Here is a 25,973-nt window from a genome sequence, read left to right as displayed (position 1 = left end):
CTCTCTGTTCTCCCATTCTGAAGAAACAACAAGCTGGAGCCATGCGAGCATGTCTCTGCTTAACCTGAGGGCTTCAGGTGGGACTGAAGCTGCACATGCACACGCACGCCCACACACACCTGGTCTGTTGGTTGCAGCCATAATGAACACCTGCCGTCGAGTCTCCAGGCCGTCCATCTCTGTGAGCAGCTGGTTGACCACCCGCACACTGGCTCCTGACTGCACGCGTGCACACACACACACACACACACGCGCGCGCGCGCACACACACACACACACGGTCAACACAAAAGCAAGCCGTGCCAACAGTAATTACACAGTAGATCACATGTAGCTGTGGCCTAGAGGTTGGAGGAGCGGCGTGTGATCGGAGGGTCACCGGTTCGATTCCCCCACCGGACGGGCAAGAAAAATTTGGGTGTGGTGGAGTGATTAATGCGAAAGATGCTCCCCCCTCCATTAGCCAGCTGATGTGCCCTTGAGCAAGGCACTAAACCCCCCAATATGCTCCCCGGGCGCTTGATGCTGCCCACTGCTCCTGTGTGTGTTTCACTGCATGTAATTTGCTGGGTGTTGCATGTGTGTGTTCAACTAAGGATGGGATAAATGCAGAAGATGAATTCAGTGTGTGTATGTAAAAATATATATACTGTCAATAAAGCTGATTCTTCTTCTTGTAGAAAACAATGATACAGAAATGTGATCCAAATATACACTTTTTCCATTTAGATTATAGATGCACACACACATGTATTTATTATCCATCTATTATCTTCATTATCAATTCTTCTATATTTAATTTATTTTATATTGTCTCTTTTTTCTTTTTGCCAAGAATGTTGTGTAGGTGTTTTGAAAAACAAAAAAAAAAAGCAGCACATTTTCAGCTGCCGTGCCCTGCCTGCTTCTGCCGCCTTCATGATGCATCTCATGTGTGCTGACAATATGTCTGGCATGCTCACTGTAAAATCTGTTGTTGTTTTTTTTAAACGTGACGCTCACGGATTTCTTTTTATGTCAAGAAGTCATTCCCTCCCACCTCATGGCCTGAGCGGCGAGGACACAGAGCATCGATCTCATCGAAGAAGATGACGCAAGGAGCAGAGTTGCGTCCTCTCTGGAAGACCTGCCTGACAGCCCGCTCGCTCTCTCCCACATACTGTACAAACACACACACACACACATCAGTTAGTGCAACCAGCTGATTGTAGCATTATCGCTCTCTGAGAGTCTGTTGGCTGTACTATGATCCCAGTGCACAACAGTGCACAGCAGCCTCCATGTTGGTGCTCAGTGACTATAAAGCAAGGAAACAGAATTACACTGTTTAAAACAGCATGTCAGAATAACATAAATAAATTAGCCCTCATTCAGTGGTGCATGAGCAGCGTTGGCTGCTAAGCATGTCACTTCCTGAGACAAGAGAAGACCAGTGGGTAGACGGACAATTCAAAGTAACTTTATTCTTATCGCCACCATCTCCCTTTATTACTTGTCTTTACTGTTGACATTTACATACAGAAATAAGACAATATTTATATGTCTCATTTTGTTCAGTATGCCATTGTTATTATGCTGGTCTCCTTTCCTTTGTTGTCACAGTTGTGGCTGTGCTTTGGCAGTACATACAAGGTGTCAGGCCAGTAAAGCCCACTGAACTGAACGAGACTTTAACTCACCATGTTGAGCAGCTCTGGACCTTTGACAGAGATGAAGTTGAGGCCTGACTCATTGGCCACTGCCTGTCAGGACACAACACAGTGAGACACACTGAGACAATGACCATGTGTCTCTGCAGAGACACGCATAAATATTAGTCTAGATTGTTACCCGGCTACAAGTAGAGAAATGTGAGATATGTGGGCCCTTGGTTTTTTTTGTTTTTAACCCAGTTGCCCCTGGTTTTAGGTAAACAAACCAAAACATTTTCTCAAATTTCTACACAGAGCTGTCATAACGTAGACAAAGAGTGTGGCCAAAACATACAGAACAGTGAAGAACAGTTCCAGCTCTGTTCAGTACTTTGGAGCAGCAAGTCTCAGCTGCTGTTCAACAAGAAACAGTTCCAACATGTCAGCCACCACGTGTCCTTTTTACTTTGTTTCTTTTTAAAGGCACTGTCTTGTCTGTTAGTGTATTTTTGTGCTTTGTCTTAATGCTGAAGTAAGCCAAGCATTTCCCGATTCCAAACCTGTTCTTAATAAACAGATATGAGATTCCTATTGACTGTCTCTCTTCACACTCAGCAAGAAAGAAAGAAATATTGGAAATATACAAATGTTGAACTCTTCCTTTACACAGTAGCAACATGTATAACTTGTTAAGCATAAAGAATGCATGATTGTATTTCAAAATCCTTCCCATTTATCATCAAAGAACTTGCAAGGGCAGGAAACTTTGAGAATTAATTCTTATTCTTATTCTTAAGTCCTTTTCTTAGATCTCAGGAGGGTTTCTTTTTAGTCCAAAATGAAATTTTTGAGAGGTCAGCGCTGTGAATTACAAAAACTTACTCTAAAAGGAATAAAAACATTACTTTGCCACTAAAAAAAAAACTCCAAAACTGATAATTTCTGACAAGTTTAATTCTAAATAATTTGTGAAAATGCGTTTGCACTGCAGTTGCTCAGTTCTGTCACTTATGCTAACTGTTGAGCAGGATTGGGTTGGTGTGGTGGGGAACCTTGGCCAGCAGTGTTTTTCCACATCCTGGAGGTCCAGCCAGCAGCACACCAGATGGAGCACTAAGACCCAGAGCTTTAAACTGCTCTGGAGAACGCACCGGAGCCTGTAAGACACACACACACACACACACACACACACACACAATATAAACACAGCTGTGTGCAGCTATTCTGAGCTAAAGCACAGTGAGAGTACATCCACTCCACCACTGAACTACACTGTGTTCATCTGTGAGTGGCACATCTGAACCGTGTTGAGAATCTCTTATGTATTAAAGCAGTGATTGTCAAACACGGCTACTTGTACCCCAGCACTTCTGCAGTTCCATGTATCCCGTACATGGAAAGACTGAAGGGAAGATCAGCCTGTCTGTGTGCATCTCTGCTTCACTCAGCTGTAACACCTTGAAGAATGCATAGCATGCAAACAAGCAGAAGTCTATAGATGAGTAAGGGGATGAAGCTGAAAAAGTTAGCTTAATGTAATGCAAAAATGGTTGCTATAGTTTGCTTTTTATCTACTTACTCTTTGTCAGATAGGGAAAGTTGAAATAGTTGGGTAAAAGTCATATATAAGTATTTACGCCAGAAACATCCAGTTTCTGCCAACTGTATGAAAATGTTACAAGATCCCCAGTTTAAAGTCAGTTTAAAAAAAAAAAAAACACATTAAGAAAATGTGATGGGTGGCGTTGGTGAAGGGGTTGTTTGATTCATTCGACAGGGCTGTGGGGGTTCAGTAGAGAAAGAGTTTGGGAAGCACTGTGTCAAAGGGATGATGTCTTCACTCAACAGCACAAGCTACACTGGGTGTTCAGGTGGTCAGCTGAGTCACATGTGTGACAAAGTACAGACTGACTGACTCACAGTGAACAAGATCACAAACTACACAGAGACAGAAAGATCACAGCAGATAACTCATCCACCTATGACTTCAGTATGAGGCTCTACATGACAGAAGATAAGAAATTAAGGGGCTCTTCTCAGAGGGTTTGTCCATAAATTAAATGAAAAAAAGTATAGCAAAATGCAGTGAATCCAATATCTGAGGATGAAGCTTCTTCTCAGCCTGGATGTTAAATGTGATGTTTACCAGGATGGCCATGGTGAGCTCCTCTCTGATGTCCTGCAGAGCTCCCACATCATCCCAAGTGACATCAGGCACCGTGGCGAAGCCCTCCCTCTTGGCCGAGGGCTGGACACTGGCTAGAGAGGCCTGGAAGTCTGACATGAGGATGGAGAGGCCGGCCAGCTCTGCCTCTGACAGGGTCTCAGTGTTCTTCAGCAGCTGCAACAGGTGCCACAGCTCCCCCTGCTGGACAGAGCATACAAGCCATCAGGATAACACGAGGAATTAGGAAACAAGTTATGTAAAATATGTAGTCTGTTGTTTAAAGGCCTCACCACAACTATTCATAAGACAGAATGGGAAACTCCCATCACTCTGAAACTAACTGACAGGTGCTCAGATTACATCATCCATGTTTTGTGATGTCACGATGCATATCATGTATGATCAACTGACAAAGGTCCTTACAGGTGAATATTTTGATATCATGTACGCAGGGCTCTTTAATGACAGCTCAAAGAGTTTCACGATATTAAGAACTTTTGTTTGTTCAGCTGCAGAGGACCAGGATTCACCACAGTTAAATAACTTCCCCTCACGCATGGCTTAAAGGAGGAGAGAAGCTTCCACTAACAGGAAAGAAAAACAAAAAAGAGGACAAAGGGCAAATGGTTCTGAGTCCCTCTTGGTAATCAAAACAAACTCAATATATTGTGTCAATGCAGAACTTGCACTGCAAATAGCCCCGCTTTAAATCACATAAATATCACACATTTAAATTAAGATTCCAATTACAATCCAAGATGTTTTTATGACTTTTCTACTTTGGATTTTCACTCATCTTTTGAAAATTCTAAAGTAGCATACTGTAATTTATTTATTAATTTAACACCCTGTTTATATAGTAAGTTACAAATTGGACCTTTAAATGACTGCAAACTCCTGCAGCAGGTAATTTCCTGACTCACCTTGACAGAAGCTTAACAAATTAAAATTACACAACGGTGATTAAATACATCAGGTCTGAGGCCACAGATAAAGAAACTACAAAATGAACATGAACACAACAGTGAAAAAAAATCTGCTCCATCCCCATGATGATCTGGGGCAGACTCTGAGAACAATAAAACAAGACATACTGTCCACAGTGGGCTTTTAAGGCCCTGCAAGTTGATTTTCAAATGGCTCAAAATGGAAGCTAACAGCTGTCTGTAACCAGTAGGAAAACACATTAATAACATCCAAACACTGCAAAGAAGCAAAGAGACACTTGCCTGTACACATTATGTTATGACTGAGCCACTGGTCATGTTTTGTGTTGTGAGAGCTCCAAAACGCATACCTGCAGGTGATCCTGTCCCGACTCTTCCTGAGGCGATGTGCCGTCCGTCACCTGGTCTTCTCGGACTGCTTTGTCCTCCGCGGCAATCTCAGTCTGAACTCCACCTGTTAACTCCGCTTCAGAAGAGCTCCGTCTCTGTGGTTGTCCCCTTATTTCCAGCAGAACCCTGTTTACAGCACTCATGGCAGCTTCCCGGCACAGGGCCATAAGGTCTGCACCCACGTAGCCTGGGGTGAGCCGGGCCAGCTGCTGGTAGTCAAAGTCCACCGGCAGCTTCAGTTTTCGACACAATGTCTTCAAGATCCTGACAGAGCACACAACATTCTGTTTAAACGTTTGAACAATGTGAGCAGTGAAAACGTCGCAGACCACTGACATAACCAGCATAACCCAGTGTTTCACCTCAGAGAAAAAGAATCTACTGGAAATATGATTTAGATCCAACTAAACCAAAGGAACAGTCACACTGTGTTACATAAATGCAGCTGCTTTTATGTCTTTTTGTGAAGTACCAGCTGATCTGTCCTTTTAGCCCAGGGCCTTGCATTTACACATGAAATGTGCTGCCGAGGTTTAAGGTATTATGTATGAAGATGTTATGTACACTGTCGGGTGATACAAAACACTGTTATTGGAATTAAAGCAGGCAGCTCCTGTCAGACTGGGAGCTTTGACAAAAGGGCATCACAGAACTAATGATGGAGATCATCACGACTAAATATTCAACACAGAACTGTGGAGCATTTCTCTTTAATAATGTAAGGCTGACCTGAGACGAGCTGCTTCGTCAGGAATACCCAGGCAGATCTCTCTGTCGAAGCGGCCGGCTCTGCGGAGGGCGGGGTCCAGGGAGTCTGGCCTGTTGGTGGCACCAATGACCAGGACCTGTGCTGTCATCGTCAGACTATTCAAGTCTGCCAGGAAGAAAGCATCAGAAAGGTAAGTCCAGTTCAAGGACCTCACACCAATTTTACACATGTGCCAAAATGCATTTGTGAATCTCAGTCTTTTGTCAATTATTACACACTCCAAATAGTCTACGTCCATTGGTGCAATCACTCCAATGCAAGACACTCATAAACTGACAAAAGACCAAACTGCCAGAATGCAGAGCAGTTGTGAAGTTAACTGTAATTAAGTTACTGGTAATCCACACTGTCTGCCATTTTTCCCCTGTGACTTTCTTTATCAATGCAATGCAATCAAAGTTTGTTCACATTACCCTCAATCATTTGATAAGCACCACCACAAGGAGTTATAAAATGAAACAGTGAGCCTGACAAACAGACAAACTGGCAAGGGAATCCATTTAGAGCACCTGCATGTATAAATAACGGTATCAATATTTGGCACCAGTGGAAGTAATACATACATATTCTAGTTCTGATATCTTGTCCCAGCCCTTCCTTTAAAAGACTGAGACATTATTGCAGGGATGGGGGGGGGGGGTTTCCTGTAAAGTATGTCATGTTAAATGTCAGGGAAGTGTGATATTAATAACCAACCTTTCATCCATGTTAAATTCACATACACGCATTGTACACTGCAAAGACTCCATAGTAAGTAACTGGCATTCTGTTTTTTTGTTCCATCAATAACACCACTGCTGACTGGTCAAGCAGCAGTTACTCAAAAGATGCAAGATCACGCAGACTTGACTAGCGCCAGTCCGCTCATTCCAGTTGAGTGTGCAGTCTCCTCAGGAGAATTACAAGTCAATGTATCGTACCATCCATGCAGGTTAGCAGCTGGGCCACAATCCTCCTCTCCATGTCTTTAGAGGCCACCTCTCTCTTAGGAGTGATAGCATCTATCTCATCTATGAAGAGGATACATGGGGCAGAGCTCTGCAAGGAGAAAGAGAGACATAAGCAACATTATTCATCATATGTCAATAACTAACCCTAACCCAGTAAGAAAAAAACCACCGACCACAGCCAGGTCGAACAGCTCTCTGAGCTTCTGTTCAGACTCCCCGGACACTCCAGAAACCAGCTCTGGGGCGGACACCTTCAGCATTGGCAGCTGCAGCTCCTGAAACACACAATCATATTCATTTAACAAGCACACTAAACACATAGTGATGGCTCACTCATTCAGACCTAGCTGGAAGGGTAGTCGTGTTAGTGACTGTTTCAAAACCCTTTGGAAGCTTCTCTTAAAGTTAGTAAATGTTTTCATTAGTATATAATCTCCTGAAAATAACTGTAAAATAGCTGTATTTTCTTTATAGGTGCAGGTCCTCTTCCTTGGAGTCTGCCATGTTTCTACAGTAGCCTAGAAAGGACAAACCAAACGGTGGCTCTGTGGAGGACCTTTCATGCTTTTTGCATTGTTAGCGGCCACCACCATAGGGGAGGATGAGACAAGGGGTGATCAGCTGCAGTATGCAACCTCACTCCTAAGCGCTACTAAATCCGACACAGTGGACCTTTAGCATGGACCCAACGGCGTACCAAATGTCTGACTTGAATGGGTCAATCCTCAGTGGACTGCCATAGGATGGAAAGGTCAAGTGAATCGGAAAAGAAAGAGACTGTCTAGCCATGAATTGCTTCATAGTGCTACCTGAGCTTACAGAAAAAGAACAGAGCTGTGAGAAACGTTTAGTACAGATCACTGAATGGTAATCTGACACAACTGGCAAACCTGAAGTCCTAAATGAAAATGTGAGAGTGCAGATTAAACATTTATCCAAAAAGGGTGCAACGTTTCAAAGGAGGGAAATCGCCTTCTCCTCAGCACATCACTTTGGAAACTCAAGATCTGCTGTGGAAGCGGCTGCTTCTTCAACAAAAACCTCAAGGTCAAACGCACTTCAAGAAGAATTGAAGGACAGAAAGTCTGAGTCTGATGCTCAGATTTAATCCTTTCAGAATCAGCAAACAGTGGCCACCAAGAAAAAAGAAAGACAAAAAGGCAAGTCTGACTGTTAATGAGTTGCATGTAAATGTGAAGTGAATGGGGATCTAGACATTAATGCCTGGCTGAATCTAGTTAACTCCATGTTTGGTCTCCAGGCTGCTAGCATACGTAAGATACAACAGAGGAACTACAAGCTTAGCTGTTGAAAACTGTGCATTTCTCTTGCCTGTACGTGATGCCCTTTCAGCAGATGTTTAAACAGGCTGCTCGTGTTCCCATCCTTACAGACAAAAGACTTGTTGCACTTGAAGCAACCAACATTGACTCTGGAGAAGCTTAACCACACTATTGGCCATTTAGTTTCCTCCTTCCGCCGTGAAAATGCGTCATAGGCAAAGGCCATGGTAAGGTATAATGTTCAAGAAAACTGTTATGTAGCAATAATAAATATGAAATGCTGGGTTTCTCTGTATTAATGACCTAATTAAAGAGTATGATCTAGAGCTGCCCACTGCTATACGTATCATATATGCATAAATACATATCGTCCATCCTGTTTTGTACTGTTTATGTAGAACAGCATCAGCTTTCAACGGGAAGCTCTTTTCTCTTTGGCCTGGGGTTGTCTGGTACTCACCCCGGCCACAGCCTGAGCCAGCAGGGTCTTTCCGCAGCCAGGAGGTCCATGAAGGAGAAAGCCCCTCGGAGGAACCATTCCCAGCTGCTGGTACACCTCAGGGTGACGCATGTGGACGAGCAGCTTACACACCTCCTGCAACAATGCCAGTTAACGGAGAGTGAGGACTACAGGACAAATGGGTAAAATAATACACACTCATCACTGGGGAAACTGAAGGCCCTTTATGTCGGATTTAAAAACTTCTGACTGACTTTTAACTCCTGCAGTTTTTTTTCTTGTGTTTGCTCATATTGGGTCTCTCTCTATTAAGAACTATATTCAAAGTATGGTCAAGACCTACTGCCGTGAGTTAAATTCTGCTATGATTTGGCACTATATAAATAAAGTGAATTGACTTAGGAGATTCTGGTACAGTAATAAAATATCAAGGTTAAAGGTACTTACAGTTAACGTCTCTTCATTACCTCCCACGTCTTCAAACTTCAGAGAGGGATACTGCAGCTCCGGGGACTTTGACTTGGCTGAGAGGTCATTCATACAGAAAAAAAACGACTTGAAATGCAACATAGTGGACTGTTACAGATCTCATGATTTTTCTATTTATCAATTGATTGATCTGGCAATTTAAGCAAATAAACAATAAATAGACATTACAGTAAATAATAAACGTTACACAATAAGTAAAGGAACATTACACAACAAACAAAATAAATACATCGAACAATAAGGAAAATAGTTTTAGCTTGACATATGGAAGTCCAGGGTGGCCAAGCTTGAAATTATTTGTCTCAGAATTATGAGTCAATTAGTTTGTTATCTCAATGGAGCTTTTATTTTCTTACATTAACAAGGAAACAAAAGGTTGATTGCTAGAGATAAACCAGTGAATCAGTCTGGAGTTTGGTCAATTAATTGGCACTAAAAGGACATTTTTCAAACTACCTATATCGACTTAACTCGACTCTGGTAGTGGCCAATGGCTGAACAGCCTTCAGCAGGCAGCTTCTCAACTTGAATTACCGACTCTGAGGGACAATAATAAACCTCCACGTGGATGTTTTTATAGGGAGTCTGAAGTTCCATATTTATTGATTAATTATTTTGAGTTAGATGCTCATTTTGAAATTAATCTATTAGGTAGTGATTATTTTGACTTGACATTCAGTTCAACAGTTATTCAGTCTCTAATAAAGTCATAGACTGGGGCTTGGGAGTGAGGGGTGACGTCAATCGATTAATTGGCTATCGCTTCTTCCTCCTACAAACTATCGTTATTATATCAGCCTCTGAGAACCCACCATCTGTCGACCTCTACTTGTTCCTCTTATTACTTCTAATACTTAAGAGATCAGTGGTGCCATGCCAGCCTGCACAGATGGCGAGTTGACCACTGTAGCAAGTACTCATTAGTGATCGATGCAGAATGCAGGTCTAACGCAGGCGGAATTTGCTCATGTAGGACAGATGCACAAGATCCCAAACCCTAAACGGCGTACACATCGGTCGGTCTGTCTGGATCGATGTTATGCACATCACAATGCTTTCATTCAGCTTTCTGATACATGACAATGCAACCTGTGTCACTATACGTGATAATAATTCATACCGCATAATATGACTGTGACTGGAACCAATGTTGTATCAAGTTATCTCCAGAAATCTGCCTTGAGACAGCAATAGAGACGATACCTTTTCTCAAGATAATGAGATAATTAACCCGTTATCTTGCGAAAACAACAACAAGCCTCGCCGTTCTTGCCTTCTTGTGTACTAACAAACTCAACAAAAAACATTGTTGTGCAGTGTTCAGTAACAGGTTAAGAAAGCATAGTTCATAGAGAGGTAAGCTAGAAGAAGCAGTACCTTTCTTGTTGAAGGTGCGAGACTCAGTTGTTTCAGAGGAGATCTTCGTCCTTTTTTTTGACTTTTTATGCGATTTCTCAGGCTGCAGCATAGACACATCTGTCTGGTGGCGACAAAAAAAAATGGCTGTCACCGTACAAATTGTCAACGTCAGCTGAACACGTTTAGTACAAAGTAAATGTCTTCATGAAATACCTAGAGTCAGAGGTGAGATCATCAGGTGATCAGAACAGATCGTGTGACGTGGTTAAGCTACACTTGAGTGAAAAAAAGTTGACGAACAATACACTTTCCACTCATTTTAAGAGTGGAAAGTGTATTGATCTGAAAGAGAACCTTTTCTAATAATCCTCCTGCTCTTTCCTGTTTCTATCTGCAGATGTTCCTGGTATTTCTATGACTCACTCCCTATTGTCACTTTTGTCATGAGTGACTGTTACAGCATATGACCATCGTCTCACAGCAGTAGGTTTTATGTTGTGTTCCAGTTTCGCTGCCTCATGGTGATTACCATGCAATGTACTGTCTCTGTGGCATGTGTGCACATATGGTGTACTGTGATGTGCTATTGCAGCGACGCATTGACGAGGGATGGACTGGTGAATGATTTATTGTGAAGTGGTTGTGTCTTGTGTCTGCTGTGGACAAAGAGGTGCGTGGACCACATCCTGCTTCTGTCTTTGAGGACTGCGCCTATACTCACAGAATCTGGAATTAAATTATGTAACTAACATTTGTGTTTATTCATTTTGAAAGAGCAATGAGCAAAGGGGAAAGCCCAACACTCTTCAGACACTTCAGGGCGGAGGAGGAAGTTTCTATTACGTGCACAAGTCATTAATCAGCTGTGTCCCAGGAAGCCCTCTCAAGTTTCTTTTTAACAAAAAACATTTGGTGTAAATATTCGTTAATTTACTTTGCATGCTTTTATTCTATTTATCTGTACCTTTATTTAATATCCCTGCGCTGCTGTGACAATGTGAATTTCCACACTGTTGGGACTAATAAAGGAATATCTTATCTTATCTCTTATCTTAAATAATAAAAAAAAATAGCAATCATATAAATGGACTCACAACAACAGTTGCATTTCCAGTACCCAGTTATGCTAAACACTGAGCATCAGTCCACCTGAAAAATCAGACTTCATAACGAGCTCTGTATTTCACACATCCCACACCTGATGCTGATGGCGTCAGACTATTGACATGTCTGTCTTAGGTCAAACATGTATAGCCGACATTGGGTCCATACAATACCACTGCCGGTTCATTACTCATTAGGCCTGCTGAATATCACAAAGTAGAGTAAAGTAGAGTAAACAGAGACATGTATCCTGCACTAAGTGATACCGCCAGTTTGCTTAATACTAACTTCTGAGTATATACATCCTCTCTGCTTTTATCTCAGGTGGAATAAGTGAGGATGAACGGTTATGATGAGAAAATCCAGCCAAATGTACAGGTTTCTGCTTAACACCTGCTTAGTTACAAAGTCAGGATGTTAACTGTTCTGTGTCTTAACATGCAGACATGCCCTCCACAGGTACTTACATTTGTTGTAGCATTAGTTGGTTCCTCTTCACACAGGTCGATGAGGATGTTGCTCTTTTCTGGGCCTTTGCCTCGATCAATGAACCAGCCCCCTGAGGAAATGAGCGTCCCTGCACTAAGAGCGGGGCTGGCCGTGCTGGCATCAGGCTGATCTCTCCTGGGTGAGCAGGTGTTGGAGTCCAGGTGTCCCTTCCGGTACAGAGATGTAAGAGAGCTGTTCATGTGGTTGGTAGGCTGTGGATAGCAACAACAACGTCTCATTGTCAAAAAGGGCTGTTGTTAAATGGGTGATTAAACAATCTCTTACATGTCACAGCAATTAGCAATTATTTAAATCTTTCACTGAAAGGACCGTGCAGCCTAAGAGCTCTCTGAGTGGTAAATACATGATTACACCAACAGCATGGGGTGACGTAATGTAATGGAAGCTACAACCCTCTCACTTCTACCGTTATTTCTCTGATTTAACCTTCATATCATTTCTTACGGTGTTCTCCAGAACCTGGTCATCAGTGTCAGACGACTCCTCTGAGCTGCTGCTGCCTTCACTGCGAACACACAGGTTTGAATGGCATTAGTTATACACCTAAAAAGAGAGTATGAGTACAGCAGAGAGAACGAGCATTAGAGGAGGAAGGCCCGGCAGTACCCTGTGTCATTGTGGCTGTGCTTGGCTCTCTTGGCTAAGTGTTTGCTCTCCAGATCATTGAGGTCCGACTCCTTCGTGATCGCTTCATATACTATGAGAGGCAGATGGAAGAGACAAATCAGAGCTCCTCACAATACACATTCCTAAAGAAGTGCTCAATCGTGTAAACTGGAACGGATCGGTTGATACAAGGCGAGGCTGGAGAGATCATGTGTGTTGTTTTTGTTTTCTCAGAATTATTTCGTGGATTTTTTTCATCTTGACATGAGGTCTTTTCTCCCATAGTCACATGACAATAATCATATCATTCTGACTAGAACAGACACTTCTGGGTGTGAATTTAAAGTTTAGAAGGATCACCCTGAAAACACATGCAAGTCAAACTACTGTCTCAGTATAACAGGGCATCAATGTACTTGTGCTTGTCTTACCTTTCTCTACTTGAATCCTGAAAGCTGTCTTGTTTCTTCTACCATACTCCATTCTTAGGATACAAAAAAAAAAAATACTTAATTACAAATACTTACGGACTTTCAATTTACAGACATACATACCAACACACACACAGTATTTGGATTCACAGAAACATTTTTTTTTAAGTGTTAGAGTCTTTTTTTCAGAGCCCATTTGTAGAAGATCATCTGAACACTGAATGCTGCTGGTGAGTGTTGTTCTTTTATCACCTGACAAGTTGTATGCTTGTTGTTCTGTGTAGTCAACCCTCTGTTATGATAGTATTAAGTTAGTTAGCTACCTAGCTAACGCCAATCACAACCAACACGTGGTGGGTTTTTTTTCCTCTCAGAGCACAAATGCTTCATCCCAGCGCTCCACAGCATCCTAAAAAAACTATACAATGTGGACCCAGAGTCTTATCTAACAACCCTGCAATAACTTAACCTCATTAAGATGCTACAGGTACATGCAGTTCTTGCCCTCACTCTTTTGGGGATTGATTGATTCAGCTGTACGATCATTTTTGTGGAGTGCAGTTTGAGCTGCTGTTGAATTCTCTTGTGTTATACTGAGAGGTGTTTCACCTCATGCGTATCGGTGAGGGTAGAGATGCTGACCAGCTTCAAAGAAAGAAAAAAAATACGTCCGTACATTTTAAAAAAAGTGTCTGATGAACTTGCCTGTACAGTTTTTGAAGGTCCAGGGCAATGGCTGACAGGTCCACATATTCGCTGTTGCTGGATGCCAGATACTGAGAACAAAGTTCAAAATGAAACATAGCCAGGATGACTGACACTGCGATCAGAAATTCACACCCGGTCTAAGATCATATGATCAGTTCACAAGAAAAATTACACAAGAAAAATGTGAAATTCATGAAAATAAAAAGAGACTGAGGATATTTCATTTAGGTGGCATCATTTTTTTGAGTCCCTCATAACGCCAGTGGTAGGATGGTTACCATACTGTCCATGATTTAAAACATTAATCACTATTACTATAAGATTTATCCTTCTTTTCTGTTCAGTTGCTGTTTGATGCAGACTAAATGACCAAAAGTCAGTGGACACTCCTAATTATTGAGTTCAGGTGTTTCAGCCAAACCAATCACTAACAGTTGCAAAAAATACAGCACATAGCCATTAAATCTCAGCAGACAAATATCTAAATTTAGAACGAGCCATAAAGATCCATCTTTGACACAAGTACGTCCCTGAAATGTCTGTCCTACTTGATATGGCCCAGTCAACTGTGAGTGCTTTTATTGTGGAACAACAGCTCAAGAGTGAGTGAGTACAAATCACCTATCTCCTGCTAAATGGCTCACCGCAGAGTTCCAAAACATGAACTGTGCATCGAGACAAAAATGGGTTTCCATGTCTGAGCAGCTGCACACTATCTTCTTATAACCAAACGCAATACCAAATGTCAGCAGGTGTGGTGTAACGAACGCCACAGCTGGACTCCGGTGATGCTTCCTTATCTGGCTTCAAGCTCACTGAACACCTTTGAGCTGATTTGGCTACACATTATTACAAACAATCCATAAATCTTGTGGAAAACCTTCCCAGAAGAGTGGGAGCTATTATAGCTGCAAAGGAGGGGGGGGGGTCCAATTCCATATTAATGCTTAAATTTTTAGAATGAGTCAGGTCAGGTGTCCATGAACTTTTGGACGAAGTGCTGTGGAGACTAAGTTCATTAGTATTATTTCCCTTCTTGTAATATGTTTCATGTCTTGATTGGCCCCATTTTTTTTATGTTTTATGAAGGATGTGCTCTAAAAATTGCTTTGGTTCGTGTGTCTGTGCGTGTGTGTGTATGATATGATGCAATACATTACAGTATGGAAGCTTATCTTCTTGGACTAAATTTGACAGACTACCCAAACATTTTCATTTAGGCTTATTCTTCAAAATAAATACCACCAAACTCATAACGTACAGCCCAGGGACAATGAGGAGATAGACCTGTACCTCCTCCACTCTCTGTTTGAGCCGACTGTCCACCCAGCCACCATTTCTCTTCTTCATGTCTGTCCTTCTCTGAGTCTGCAAGACATTCAGAAGAAGACTAAAATAAGAATGTAATCAGAGCATGAAACTGAAAAGAAAAATCTGCCTAAAATCAATGCTTCCCCAAAATTTCTGATTTGCATGACAGATACCATACAGGTGTCACTCAGCAGAGCAGATCAAATGTCTACACACTGCGATACACATTCACACTTACATATATGAAGCAGGGACAAGGGTTATTTCCATTCTCATTATCATTTGAATAATTTGCATATACACTTTTTAATAGGTAAGTAAAAAAATACTGTTCCGACAGTAGCAAACTGTCACATCTGAGTAGCTGAAAATACACTATATAGACAAGAGTATCCAGACACACCTCCTTATGATGTTGGATGGGGTTGGGCTCGGCCCCTTAGTTTCAGCATACCAAGACATTATGGTCAACGCTATGCTTCCAACTTTGTGGCAGTTTAGAGAAGGTCCTTTTCTATTCCAGCATGACTGTGTCCCAGTGCACAAAGCAAAGTCCATAAAGACATTTTTGGATGAGTTTGGTGTGGAAGAACTTGACTGGCCCACACAGAGCCCTGACCTCAACCCCATCCAACACCTTTGGGATGAACTGGAACAGAGATTGTGATCCAGGTCTTTTCATTCAACATCAGTGCCTGACCTCACAAATGCTCTACTGCATGAATGGGCAAAAAAAGAAGAGTGGAAGCTGTTATAGGTGCAAAGCTGTCTGTGTATTTAGAATGCAATGTCACTAAAGTCCTTGTTGGTGTTACGGTCAATAATTCTGTCTATGTAGGGTGGCTAATGTGGGGGATATTGATCGAAGAAATTAATTTTGATTGGTTTTTAAAAGCCATGACTATTATTACTCTTTCTACAGAATCATTTTGAAGGCTTATTTCATGCCAAGCCCTTTTATGGGCTTAGTACGTGCTGCTGGTTAACCCTATCGAGGCTCCACATTGGCACCCTGAGGCAAAACTTTGCACTTCACCACCCAATCAGGTGGTGGCAATCACACATTAAAAATAAATACCAGTGCATCCACTGCTCACCTCACTTCTTAACTCAACCACCTAGAGCAAGATCTTCATTCATCATGTCTCGTCACCCTTCTGTGTTGCTGAGATGTATACTGTTACTTGTGAGCTTTATCTGTTTCTACTGCTTTGGCTGGAGGCTCCAAGCCCAGGCTGACTCCTGCCCTGATTGTAATTTGTAGCTCCCTCCATCGCCCACCACCTGTGACAGAGGCAACAGCCGTTATCTGGTGCTCCATGCTAGAGATGTTCCGATACAATTTTTTTCCCTTCCTGACACTGATTGCAATACCTGAACTTTCTGTATCGGCGAGACCAAGTACAGTTATTAATGTTAAGGATGTGGTTACACAAGTCACTTGCTATTAATGGATATCAGCTATTTCTGGAGTAAATAAAAAAAAAACTGTTAAGTTGCACACAAGCAACACGGCTGGGATACGGCCATGCCGACTGTTTAAGAGAGGCATTCATGTTAGTTAAACTTACAACCTCAGTAGGCAAAAAATGCAGCGGGGACAACATCGATAAGACTTCCAGCATCAAAGGCACAGCCTGGACTCCACATGCTGAGTGTGCGTTGCATTCACTGGCATGACAGCAGCCAGTGGGCTGCAAACCTGCAGCACATGAGCGACCTGTTTTTTGCAGAAATCATTTATCATTATTTGATGAAGCTCAAGAGGCTGCATGCCTGTCTGTGATTAACTGCACTACTTGTGGTTGTTTACTGAGATGGTCACAGGCGTTTTAAACTCATGCTTGAGAGATGAGATGAGGCTCAGGTTCAGATGTTTTTAAGTGAGCGATGGCTACAGAGGCGGACCCTCGATGGGGTTAACCAATAGAAGCCCGTTAGAGGGCTACGGCACGTCCTCGTAGAACTGGAGTTACCACTCCATTTAAAATTTTAAAAAAAGGAAACATTAATGGTACACCGGCAAATCCTGAATAATGAAGGGCCAATGTGAGCTAGTGTCATATTTACCACTGGTTCCAATGTGTAAACAGACATGACATTTCTCAACCAAAATATACGAACTCCCAGTAGTTTAACCAAAGAAAAACTAACTCTATGACACGTGTTTACTTACCTCAATAATAACGCCACCACATAGCAAAATATAACCAATTTATCTCCGTAAAATGACTATAAACTCTATTTACTGTCTGGCAGCGTGACTACAAGACAGGACACAGACCCCAGAACTAAAACTGAACACATCCGGGTAAGGGTTTTCAAAATAAAAAACATCATTTGTTGACAAATATCCTAGCATATGATTTCTAATGAATAAATATATAATTTCGATTTTGTTTCAGCTTGTATAGCAGTATTTGCCATCCCACGAGTTCCTGAATGAATGGGTGTGAATTAATGTATGAACGAATTTGAAATAACAGCACACTAACAGCAGATAGCAATTACACAGTTTTGTCCAAATGTACTGAAAGTTTAAATTTTTTTATTTTACGTATTTTTTCAAAAAAAAATTACGTGCTTACTTTATATGGACTATTGGGGAATAAATAATAGTAGCTGAGCTGCTCACACTTTCACTTCCTCCGTCAAGTTGTTTGACAGCTATACTTCCTCATTATAGTTTGACTAGAAATCGGCAGTGTATCGGTCGGTGGAACAGTCATGAAGGACGGTATGAGAACAGCAGAACATGTGGAGGTTTCCCGTCAGGAGGTTTATGAGGATTATGTGAACTATTACCTTCAGCAGTGTACAGATGATCGGCTATGCCGCGATGAAGACCTGCTGAAGAAGGTGGCTCGGTATCTGCTGAGGGAACCAGAACCCAGAGGAACTTTCACAGTGTTCCCATTTGACCAGGCTCTAATTGAGTATTGTGGTGCCCTGAGCCCAGACTGCAGGAAACTGTCGGCTTTCATCAAAGCCGTGGAAATATTGGAAACGATCTGCGTCAATCTATTCCTTCAACCCTGGAAGAAGGAAATCAAGACACTTAAGGTGGTGCTCTTTCTTTCTTTCTGTCTTTCCTTCTTTAACCACTCCTATCTTCCAGGTAGGCCTAGTGTTGTTTATGGTATATGAATGGAATGGTTAGGCCACTGCCTGGAATTGTGTGCTGTCCAACGTTTAGTGTTCTGTATTTTAATTTCTGATGTGATATAATATTGTTACAATTTATTACATTAAGTGCCAAATGCAATTGAAACCGTTAACACTGCGTTAGTTGTGGAATTATGGATATGTTGTATTTTTTTCCAAACCTGCATTACAAGAATGTGACAATTTAAACAAGATAGACAAAACAGATACAGCCCCTAGAAGTTCCCTTTTACATACAACCAGGTGCGTAGTACAAAATCCTGAACCTGGGCCCCATCCTTAAAGCCATGGCAGTCCACTTTTGGGGGCCCTTGTTACATGAGGGCCTTGTATACTCAGCCCAGCTTTTCCCTACAAATGAGCACATGTTCAGAACTACTAGGGTACCTTGAATCAAAAATGAGCTGCCAGGCTGCCATTAATGCTCCACTCCTCCCTGTCTCTGTGCAGCAGGTTTAGGTTTTATATGTTAGAATACTAACAATAGTCGATGAATATACAACATGTAATCAAAGCATCAGATTAGGTCGTAATGTTATTTAAACTAGCTTAAGATACAGGGACTTGCTTCAAAGCCTCGAGCTGTGGTGGTAAGACAGGAACCACCAGAAGTCCCTTTTCATGCTTATCTTGTTAGCTGATACTGTGCTTTAAGGTACATATTTGAAAATGAATTCTTTATTTATGTATTTTTACACGTGGTTATTCTGGTGAAACCCCTGTAATGCTCTCAGAGGGTTTGATGAGTTGCTCCATTTCCTGTTCCTCTGCAGGATGGCTCAGAGAGGGGAAACACCTGAGACCACATGGAGGCCAGTAATGACACAAGAGTTTAGAATATAAAAAAGTTATATTCAGTTCATCTTCATCATTTTAGAATTATACTACTACTATTCATATCACTATTGTGCTGTGCAAGTAAATGTATGAACAACAAGAGCTTTGATATGTTCATAGGATCATAAAATGTTTTTCATTCTCAAAAACAAGGCTAAATTAAAGACGGGTTTCATTAATGCATGTAAGTTAACATTGCATAGTTCCAAAAATGATAAGAGTTTGATCATCACTGTACAGTAAGTGTATGCATACACAAACAACATGGTTCAGATTCAGATAGAAATATAGCTATGAAAAGCCGAAGGAGTTGGAAGTTAATGTGGGAATGAAGTATTCCTGTGAACCTGTTCAGATTCAGCAGTTAGCGTTGTGGAGATCCCTTTTGTCCAACACGTCACCACAAAGCTCAACACCTCTTGGCCCGTTGTGGCTCTGTCTGATGATGGCAGCGTCAGAGGGGCCGTTCCTCTACTTGTCTTTCCAACTGAGCATGTCAAATGTAACAAAATGTGCTCCATAGGATTCATGTACATGGCCGCAAATCCCGAACATCAAATGTATTTTCAAAAACTCAGTGATGGAGAGTTACTAAGGTACTGTATTTAATTACAATTTTGAGGTATTTGTACTTTACATCAGTTTTATTCTACTTTGTACTTACTCCACTCCGTTTATCCGACAGCTTTATTTACTAGTTACTTTAAAGATGAACATTTTACACAACAGAATATATAATAATAATTCTAAAACTTCTAATGTATAAGTTTTTAAAATGCAGGACATTGTTGGAGACTAAACCTGTGGTTTCCTACCTTTTTGGCTTCTCATGTCTTCCAAAGAGAAGTTTGTAGTCAGGGTCACATTTCTGATGTCTGAGTTATTAACAGCTCCACCAAATAGTTATTTTTCCCTAGATGTTCCAATAATCTAATATCTCACCAAAAATCAAAGATTAGAGAAAAAGTCCAAAAATTGTTCTTCTTCTTTTGTGTCCCATCGATCATTAAAACACTGGTGAAACCTATAGATTAAATGTTGATTCAAAAACTGGTAATATCATTTCCTAACCTTAACTGAACTGCTTTTGTTGCCTGAACCTAACCCCTGATGGGATCTGAACACTGGATTCTGGTTTTTGTATGCCTGTCTGTGTGACTCCAGTATGGTTTATAAATGTTGTGTTCACTCAGTCAGACAAACATGGTGCAGACACAAAAGATAGTTATGAGAAAAACAATTGTGTCACATGTATGTGACCTTTATAAATGATGCTTTGTGACTATCTGACGAACTGCCGTCACACTATGTTGATTTTCCATCAAACACTGTAGATACAGACAGATATCTCAACAGTTACTTAGCAGATTAAAGCCTGACTGATAAATTGGCAGATTGACATTTTCAGTGGACGTTAGCTTATTGCAGATATCTGTATTGTGTTAGTGTATCTATCACAACTAAACTGTTGTACAGAAAGGTCAAAGATATGTTTGGGGTCATTTAGAAAGAGTAGCTGTGTCTGTACCACATGCTAAATGTGTACATGTACTACACATACACTAACTTCTACAGTATACAGCTGTTTCTTTTTCACTGCATTGTGAATGTTTTGAATGTATGTAATTTTGTCACTTTTTCAGTGTAAACACACTGCATGTAAATCTATGGAAGCCTAATACGATGAAAAAAAATGGCGACATTTTTTTCTTGACCTTGGTGGGAAAAGGCCTTGATACAAATCCTGTTAGTGTCTTCCTCACATTGTTTGTCCACCCATTGTTTTGTCCCATCACTGACACGTTTTCTTCAACTATAAATAAATGTCCCATTTCCTTCATATCATTACAGCCCTTACATGACCAAATTCAGGAGATCCTTTATAAATGACCATTTTTTCAAATTTACTAATAGATGAAATGTGTTTCTGTGTGTCTCTGTCAGACTTTTACAGGTCCATTTGTGTACTGTTTGCTGCCTGTTTTCAATCGTTCTACCATCCAGTCAGTCCTGGCCTCTATTGGCTACCTGCCCCATACTGAAACTCCCCAAAGGTAAGGAGCAAGGAGAAGACGATGATGTTGACAGTGATGTTAAATTCCCCAAGGCCTGTCCCTACAGCTGCTAGGGTCCGTCCATGCCAGGAGAAACATACGCTATACACACATTCACTTCTAAACTGTATGACCTGAACTACAGTCAAGTGAGTGAGAAGGAAAAACGTAAAGAAAATGGCACCCTGGACATAATAAGCCTCATTCACAACTGTTGAGTGTTACTGTTCATATTTTCTCTCTTGAAGCTGGGGTTGGTAGATTTTGAAAATATTCAACCCCAAAACTCCCAGGCAGTTGACACTTCTTCAGCCTAAAACTAATTTCACTGTGGTTGTTAGTGGATTTTGTTAGTACTCACAGCTGTGAAGTTAGCATGTCAGTGCTGGAAAATTTTGACTTTGCTTTCCTATTCTTGTGCAACTACCCTGCTAATAGCTTTACCAATACACTATATCTGCTTAGCCTTATGGAAGCCTGATCATGTGCACCGAGGGCACCGTCAGGGTGCAGCTGGTAACCGGGTTTGTAATTGGATGGGCAGGTTTTAAGATGGGTGAACTGGGAGGGAGGTTACTGGATGCTGGGTTCAAACCAGTTTCTGTCACTTGTTAACGGGACATTTGATGTGCTCTTCCCATCACTTTTGGTCTTGTTCTCAACAGTTGTCCTCTTTACTGGTTGATGTATTTCAGTGAGTACAGACTCAGTGAGGATGCTAACCCGGACAGAGCCATGCTGGTGGGCTTTGAGCTACTTGTGGCCAGGGTGGAATGTTACCACCTCCAGGAGCTCCTTGACAAGGAGCAGCTGGCACCACAGGTAAGCTCGCAAATCATCCAACTGTGTTTTATCTTTGCCAATCAAATGGCAGCTGATTACACTACATTATATTAGGTAGTGCCTGAGTGTCTCCCTGTCCTCTTCCTAATGGTCACAGTACGCAGTAACTCATTTCATAGTTTCCATGTGACACTTGTAATCTTTCACTGCAGGAGTGGCTAAAGGTTCTCCAGAGGAGAGGACGACCTATGAAACTGGAAGAGCCCACAGAAAAGAAGACATCAATAGGGCAAAAGGAAGAAGAGGAGAAGAAGAAAGAAGAGGCAGAGGGTAAAAAGGTAGGACTGGTTGACTGTGTGAAGAAGAACAGGAAGAAAGAAAAGGAGCTGACAGCAATGCAGTGGGGTCAGAGAGGAATACACAGAAATACAAAGTGAGCTTTACTGCTGTGTTCAGCATCAGCAGTAACACTTCCCTGCAGTGGCAACAATTATAGGAAGTTCTTAATTTTGCTTTTTCTTGTCAGCACTGGATTGGTGCAGCATATTTACACTGCAGGTCAGCTTGGCCAAAACGGAGAAAAAAAAATCAGAACTGAAGAGAAATGAAATATTAACTAAGAACTGCACAATGAAAAGGGGGGGGGGGGGTGAAGGTGACAAACAACTCTGTGCTCATTTAGGTTTGGATCCCTGGCAGTAGACAGCCACTGTGGCCTGCTCGCCAACATCATCTGAACTATGAACAACCCATCTGAACAAAATCAACAACTCCCAAATTCTCTCCTCATCCATACCACAAATGATACTTTCTCCCATGAAGTTGACCATAAAATGAGTCAAAATGGGGGATGGCCTGTTTGGCAGTTCTCTTCATAGGATGGCCAAGTGCTCACAAAAATTACTCAAATAAAAATGTTACCCTGAATCAGTACTAATTACCAAACAACCCAGACCCATTGTGCGTTGTGTGATATTTCATGTAGAGATTGCGGGGCATCCCAGCATATGTATGACAAAAAACAACAGTGCTTGACATCCCATACTGAAGAACCAGATTAACAAACCATCTGGACCCATTTCTGTTTTATTTCTCCAGGAACCCCCATATTTGGACAGCAGGTTTACGGTGAACCCCCAGCCCAAGCCTCAACACTGCCCCCTCACTGAAGACCAGTCCATTATGGAGATGCAGAACACCTACCCTGACCTGGCCTTCAGGGGCCGCCCTCTGCTGCCGAGCAAACCTCACCGAGCACACGCCTGCAGGAGCAGCTGTAAAGCAATTCAAACTGCCAGCACTAACAATTACAGCAATGACATTAAAGCTGCTGAGCTCCCCACGAGAGATTGTAATGTTGCTGTTACTACGAGTATCCGTAGTAAAACTGATGCCGGCAAAGCTGCTGAAGTGTTTGGTGATGATAGCAGAAGCCCTGGCTTTGCTGACACTGACAGAAGTAGAGTTGATGATAAGCTCAGTCATGCTCTGCCCGCCTCCCTGCACATCACACTGAAAGCTGGATCCACAGCAGGACAGAGGCTGAAGCCTGGAGAGCCTCAGCCCACAGCAGAGCCTCTTACCTGGGCACAACCACAGACTGCAGCAGGTAACACACCAGGCACAAACCGATTAGCAGCACTGATAGTCAGCATTTCTTTTTTTCCCTGATTGCCAATAAAATTAATTATTCATAAAATTAGCTAACTTGGCTCTAATGCAGGATCCTCTGCAAAGTAACTAGTAAGTTATCAAATAAATGTAGTTATGTAAAAAAAAGTATAATATTTACCTCTAAAATGTAGTGGAGAGAAAGTATAAAGTAGCAGAAAACAGAAAGTACAAGTACCTCAGTCAGTTCCATTAGTGGTCTAAAGTTTGAAAGTAAGATTTTCATTTTTATAGCAAATATATCAGACCTGAATAACTGAATAAATGTACTATAAATACAATTATCTTCCAAAAGTAGGTTCTCACACATAATTACTTTGATAATCTGACTAACCCTGCTATTTTATTAGTAGACCATGTGCAGATCATGACCTCCTGCTAGGGCTAACCAGTTTTAAGTTCTACACAGCTAAACATAAGTCATCCCTGTCGCTCAATGCATTTGTGGATGTTGAAAATGAATTGCAGCATTAATATGATTTTTCACAGACAAACAAAATAAAAGGCCGGACAGCCCGGGGCTTTCCTCGCTGACCGAGGACCAGCAACTCAGAGAGCTGGCAGAGAGCATGGGCCATCTCCATGTGCATGAGACCAAAGAGGAATGGAGGGGGAAAGGAGAACACAAAAGAGGACAGGAGAACACAAATAAAGAGAGGAGGAGGAAGGAAAGAAAGACAAGCACAGAAAGAGAGGCAGAGGAGCAGAACCTCAGGAGACCAGTGATGGAGACGGGTCCAGTACTGAGCCACGCTAGGTGCAGCAGACCCTCTCAGTGTGACCCCGCTGTGATGAGAGAGCAGAAGCAGCCCACCGTGTCCCCCCTCCCTGCTGAGGGCAGACTGTCAGAGGTGTAAAGGAGGCGGCGCTGGGCAGCAGGAAGGAGAACATACTGAAGCGGGCTGAGGAGGGGAGGAGCAGCCGGCACACAGCTATGTTATAGTTGAGCATCACAGGAAACAAAATGGAGGTTCATTTACATGTATGGAAATGATGAGTAACAAAACTACTGAGCGAACCCATACGAGCACAACCAATACAAGCAAGGTGAATCATCATTTTAATCAATATTTAGCAGTAAGCAAGTAGAGATTTTGTTTTAAAACAAATTGCTTCGGCTGCTGCTGCTTGGCTGGAGGATGTAACGTTTGTTTTTTTTTCTAAATCAAGAAAAGATTAAATAAATACTGAAAAGGATTGCAAAAAGGAAAAAGGACTTGGAATGGGATCCTTTCTTGTCTTACGTAGTTAGGGTCCTGTGGATCAAGACATTTGATTGTAGTTGTGGATTTTCTTTATGCTTGTTACATTGTAAATAAGTGTTTGTATTTGTGAAATGTAATATTGTGGACACGTCACACGTCACCTATTTTTTTTTCTATTTTATTTTTTTATTTTATTTCTAAAACTAAACTGTTCATTCAGCCAGTTTTGGTAACACTTTCTGGGAAGACACACCTCAACAATCAACTGTAGTAAGGACTCATAGTGTGTTATAATAGTCCATGCAGTATCAAGGTGTCATTGTAAGTAAAGTGAAGTACATACTGATGCAACTATACCAATGCATGCTTCATCGTAACTTTTCTTTGTTGGTGGTCAGTAAAGTGTAATGTGTATTAATTTGAAATAATCTACACTGCATCATAAGAGAGTGCTATGATACTGCATTGACTGTTACGGCATACTGCGAGCATACCGCAGTTAACTGTTGTGTGTGTATATGTCTATATGGGCACTCATAAGGTATTAGGAGTCACATCTGTAATGTTTTTTGAGTGTTGATTTAGTGCATCAGAAATCATTGTATGTGTTTATGAATGTAGTCATAAAGCATTATGAATACATTATAATGCACCATGAATGCCCCACATCTATGGACATTATGCACTATAGATGTGGTCTTCATAGAAAATGTTACCTCACATGGTAAACAATTGTTGTGCCTGCCCAACACTTTCTTTACAATGCCTAAACCATACGGCTTTGGTATGTTAGGCTTTATTCAGTCTGCAGGTAGAAGTGGTCCAAATATTTTATTTTATTTATTTATTCTTTTTTTTTTTGCTGATATGTGATTTGGTCTTTCATGACAGCGTGAACAGCATGAAACACTTGAGATCTGATCTTTTTTCATTGTTATATGGGCCACTTTCATCAGAATTCATGTGGTTTTTCTCCCACGGCTCATGCTAACATCACTGTTATATCAGTATTCATCAGCTGTCGGCAGTGGTAGACAAGGCCGAATATGGAGGATCGCAGCAGCAGCAGCGACTGGGAGACAGGAGCTTGTAAATTTAATAGATATATGTGAAGGTGCCCGTTTGCTGAATATGAACAAGAAA

General features: G+C 41.6%; 2 protein-coding genes across 5 annotated transcripts in view; one reads left to right on the top strand and one right to left on the bottom strand.

The window, feature by feature from the left end:
• Positions 1-18,059, bottom strand: part of nvl (nuclear VCP like) — a 22,159-nt gene extending 4,100 nt beyond the window's left edge. The window contains exons 1-20 of one of the 4 annotated variants that reach the window (XM_046401675.1): positions 17,292-17,433; positions 16,213-16,399; positions 15,098-15,172; positions 13,802-13,872; positions 13,097-13,149; positions 12,666-12,756; positions 12,504-12,564; positions 12,017-12,250; positions 10,464-10,566; positions 9,045-9,121; positions 8,598-8,732; positions 7,028-7,129; positions 6,825-6,942; positions 5,865-6,009; positions 5,096-5,399; positions 3,778-3,999; positions 2,684-2,788; positions 1,680-1,742; positions 1,040-1,159; positions 120-219 (exon numbers count right to left, since the gene is read on the bottom strand). In XM_046401675.1, the coding sequence (XP_046257631.1) occupies positions 120-219; positions 1,040-1,159; positions 1,680-1,742; positions 2,684-2,788; positions 3,778-3,999; positions 5,096-5,399; positions 5,865-6,009; positions 6,825-6,942; positions 7,028-7,129; positions 8,598-8,732; positions 9,045-9,121; positions 10,464-10,566; positions 12,017-12,250; positions 12,504-12,564; positions 12,666-12,756; positions 13,097-13,149; positions 13,802-13,872; positions 15,098-15,154 (2,161 nt within the window). In that variant the 5' untranslated portion in view covers positions 15,155-15,172; positions 16,213-16,399; positions 17,292-17,433. Of the gene's footprint in view, positions 1-119; positions 220-1,039; positions 1,160-1,679; positions 1,743-2,683; positions 2,789-3,777; positions 4,000-5,095; positions 5,400-5,864; positions 6,010-6,824; positions 6,943-7,027; positions 7,130-8,597; positions 8,733-9,044; positions 9,122-10,463; positions 10,567-12,016; positions 12,251-12,503; positions 12,565-12,665; positions 12,757-13,096; positions 13,150-13,801; positions 13,873-15,097; positions 15,173-16,212; positions 16,400-17,291; positions 17,445-17,920 lie in introns of those variants that run through there. The other 3 variants (XM_046401676.1, XM_046401674.1, XM_046401677.1) reach the window with 3 other exon arrangements.
• si:ch211-189a15.5 lies at positions 17,760-25,973 on the top strand. Its single transcript, XM_046401678.1, has 6 exons — positions 17,760-18,178; positions 21,062-21,171; positions 21,867-21,993; positions 22,167-22,292; positions 23,053-23,563; positions 24,115-25,973. Exons 1-6 carry the CDS (start codon positions 17,843-17,845, stop codon positions 24,480-24,482), a joined length of 1,578 nt encoding a protein of 525 aa, XP_046257634.1. The 5' UTR covers positions 17,760-17,842; the 3' UTR covers positions 24,483-25,973.

Source organism: Scatophagus argus, chromosome 10, assembly GCF_020382885.2.
Source record: "Scatophagus argus isolate fScaArg1 chromosome 10, fScaArg1.pri, whole genome shotgun sequence".
NCBI lineage: Eukaryota > Metazoa > Chordata > Actinopteri > Scatophagidae > Scatophagus > Scatophagus argus.
Note: the sequence above shows the minus strand (reverse complement) of the source record. Positions and strands in the feature narration are given on the sequence as shown.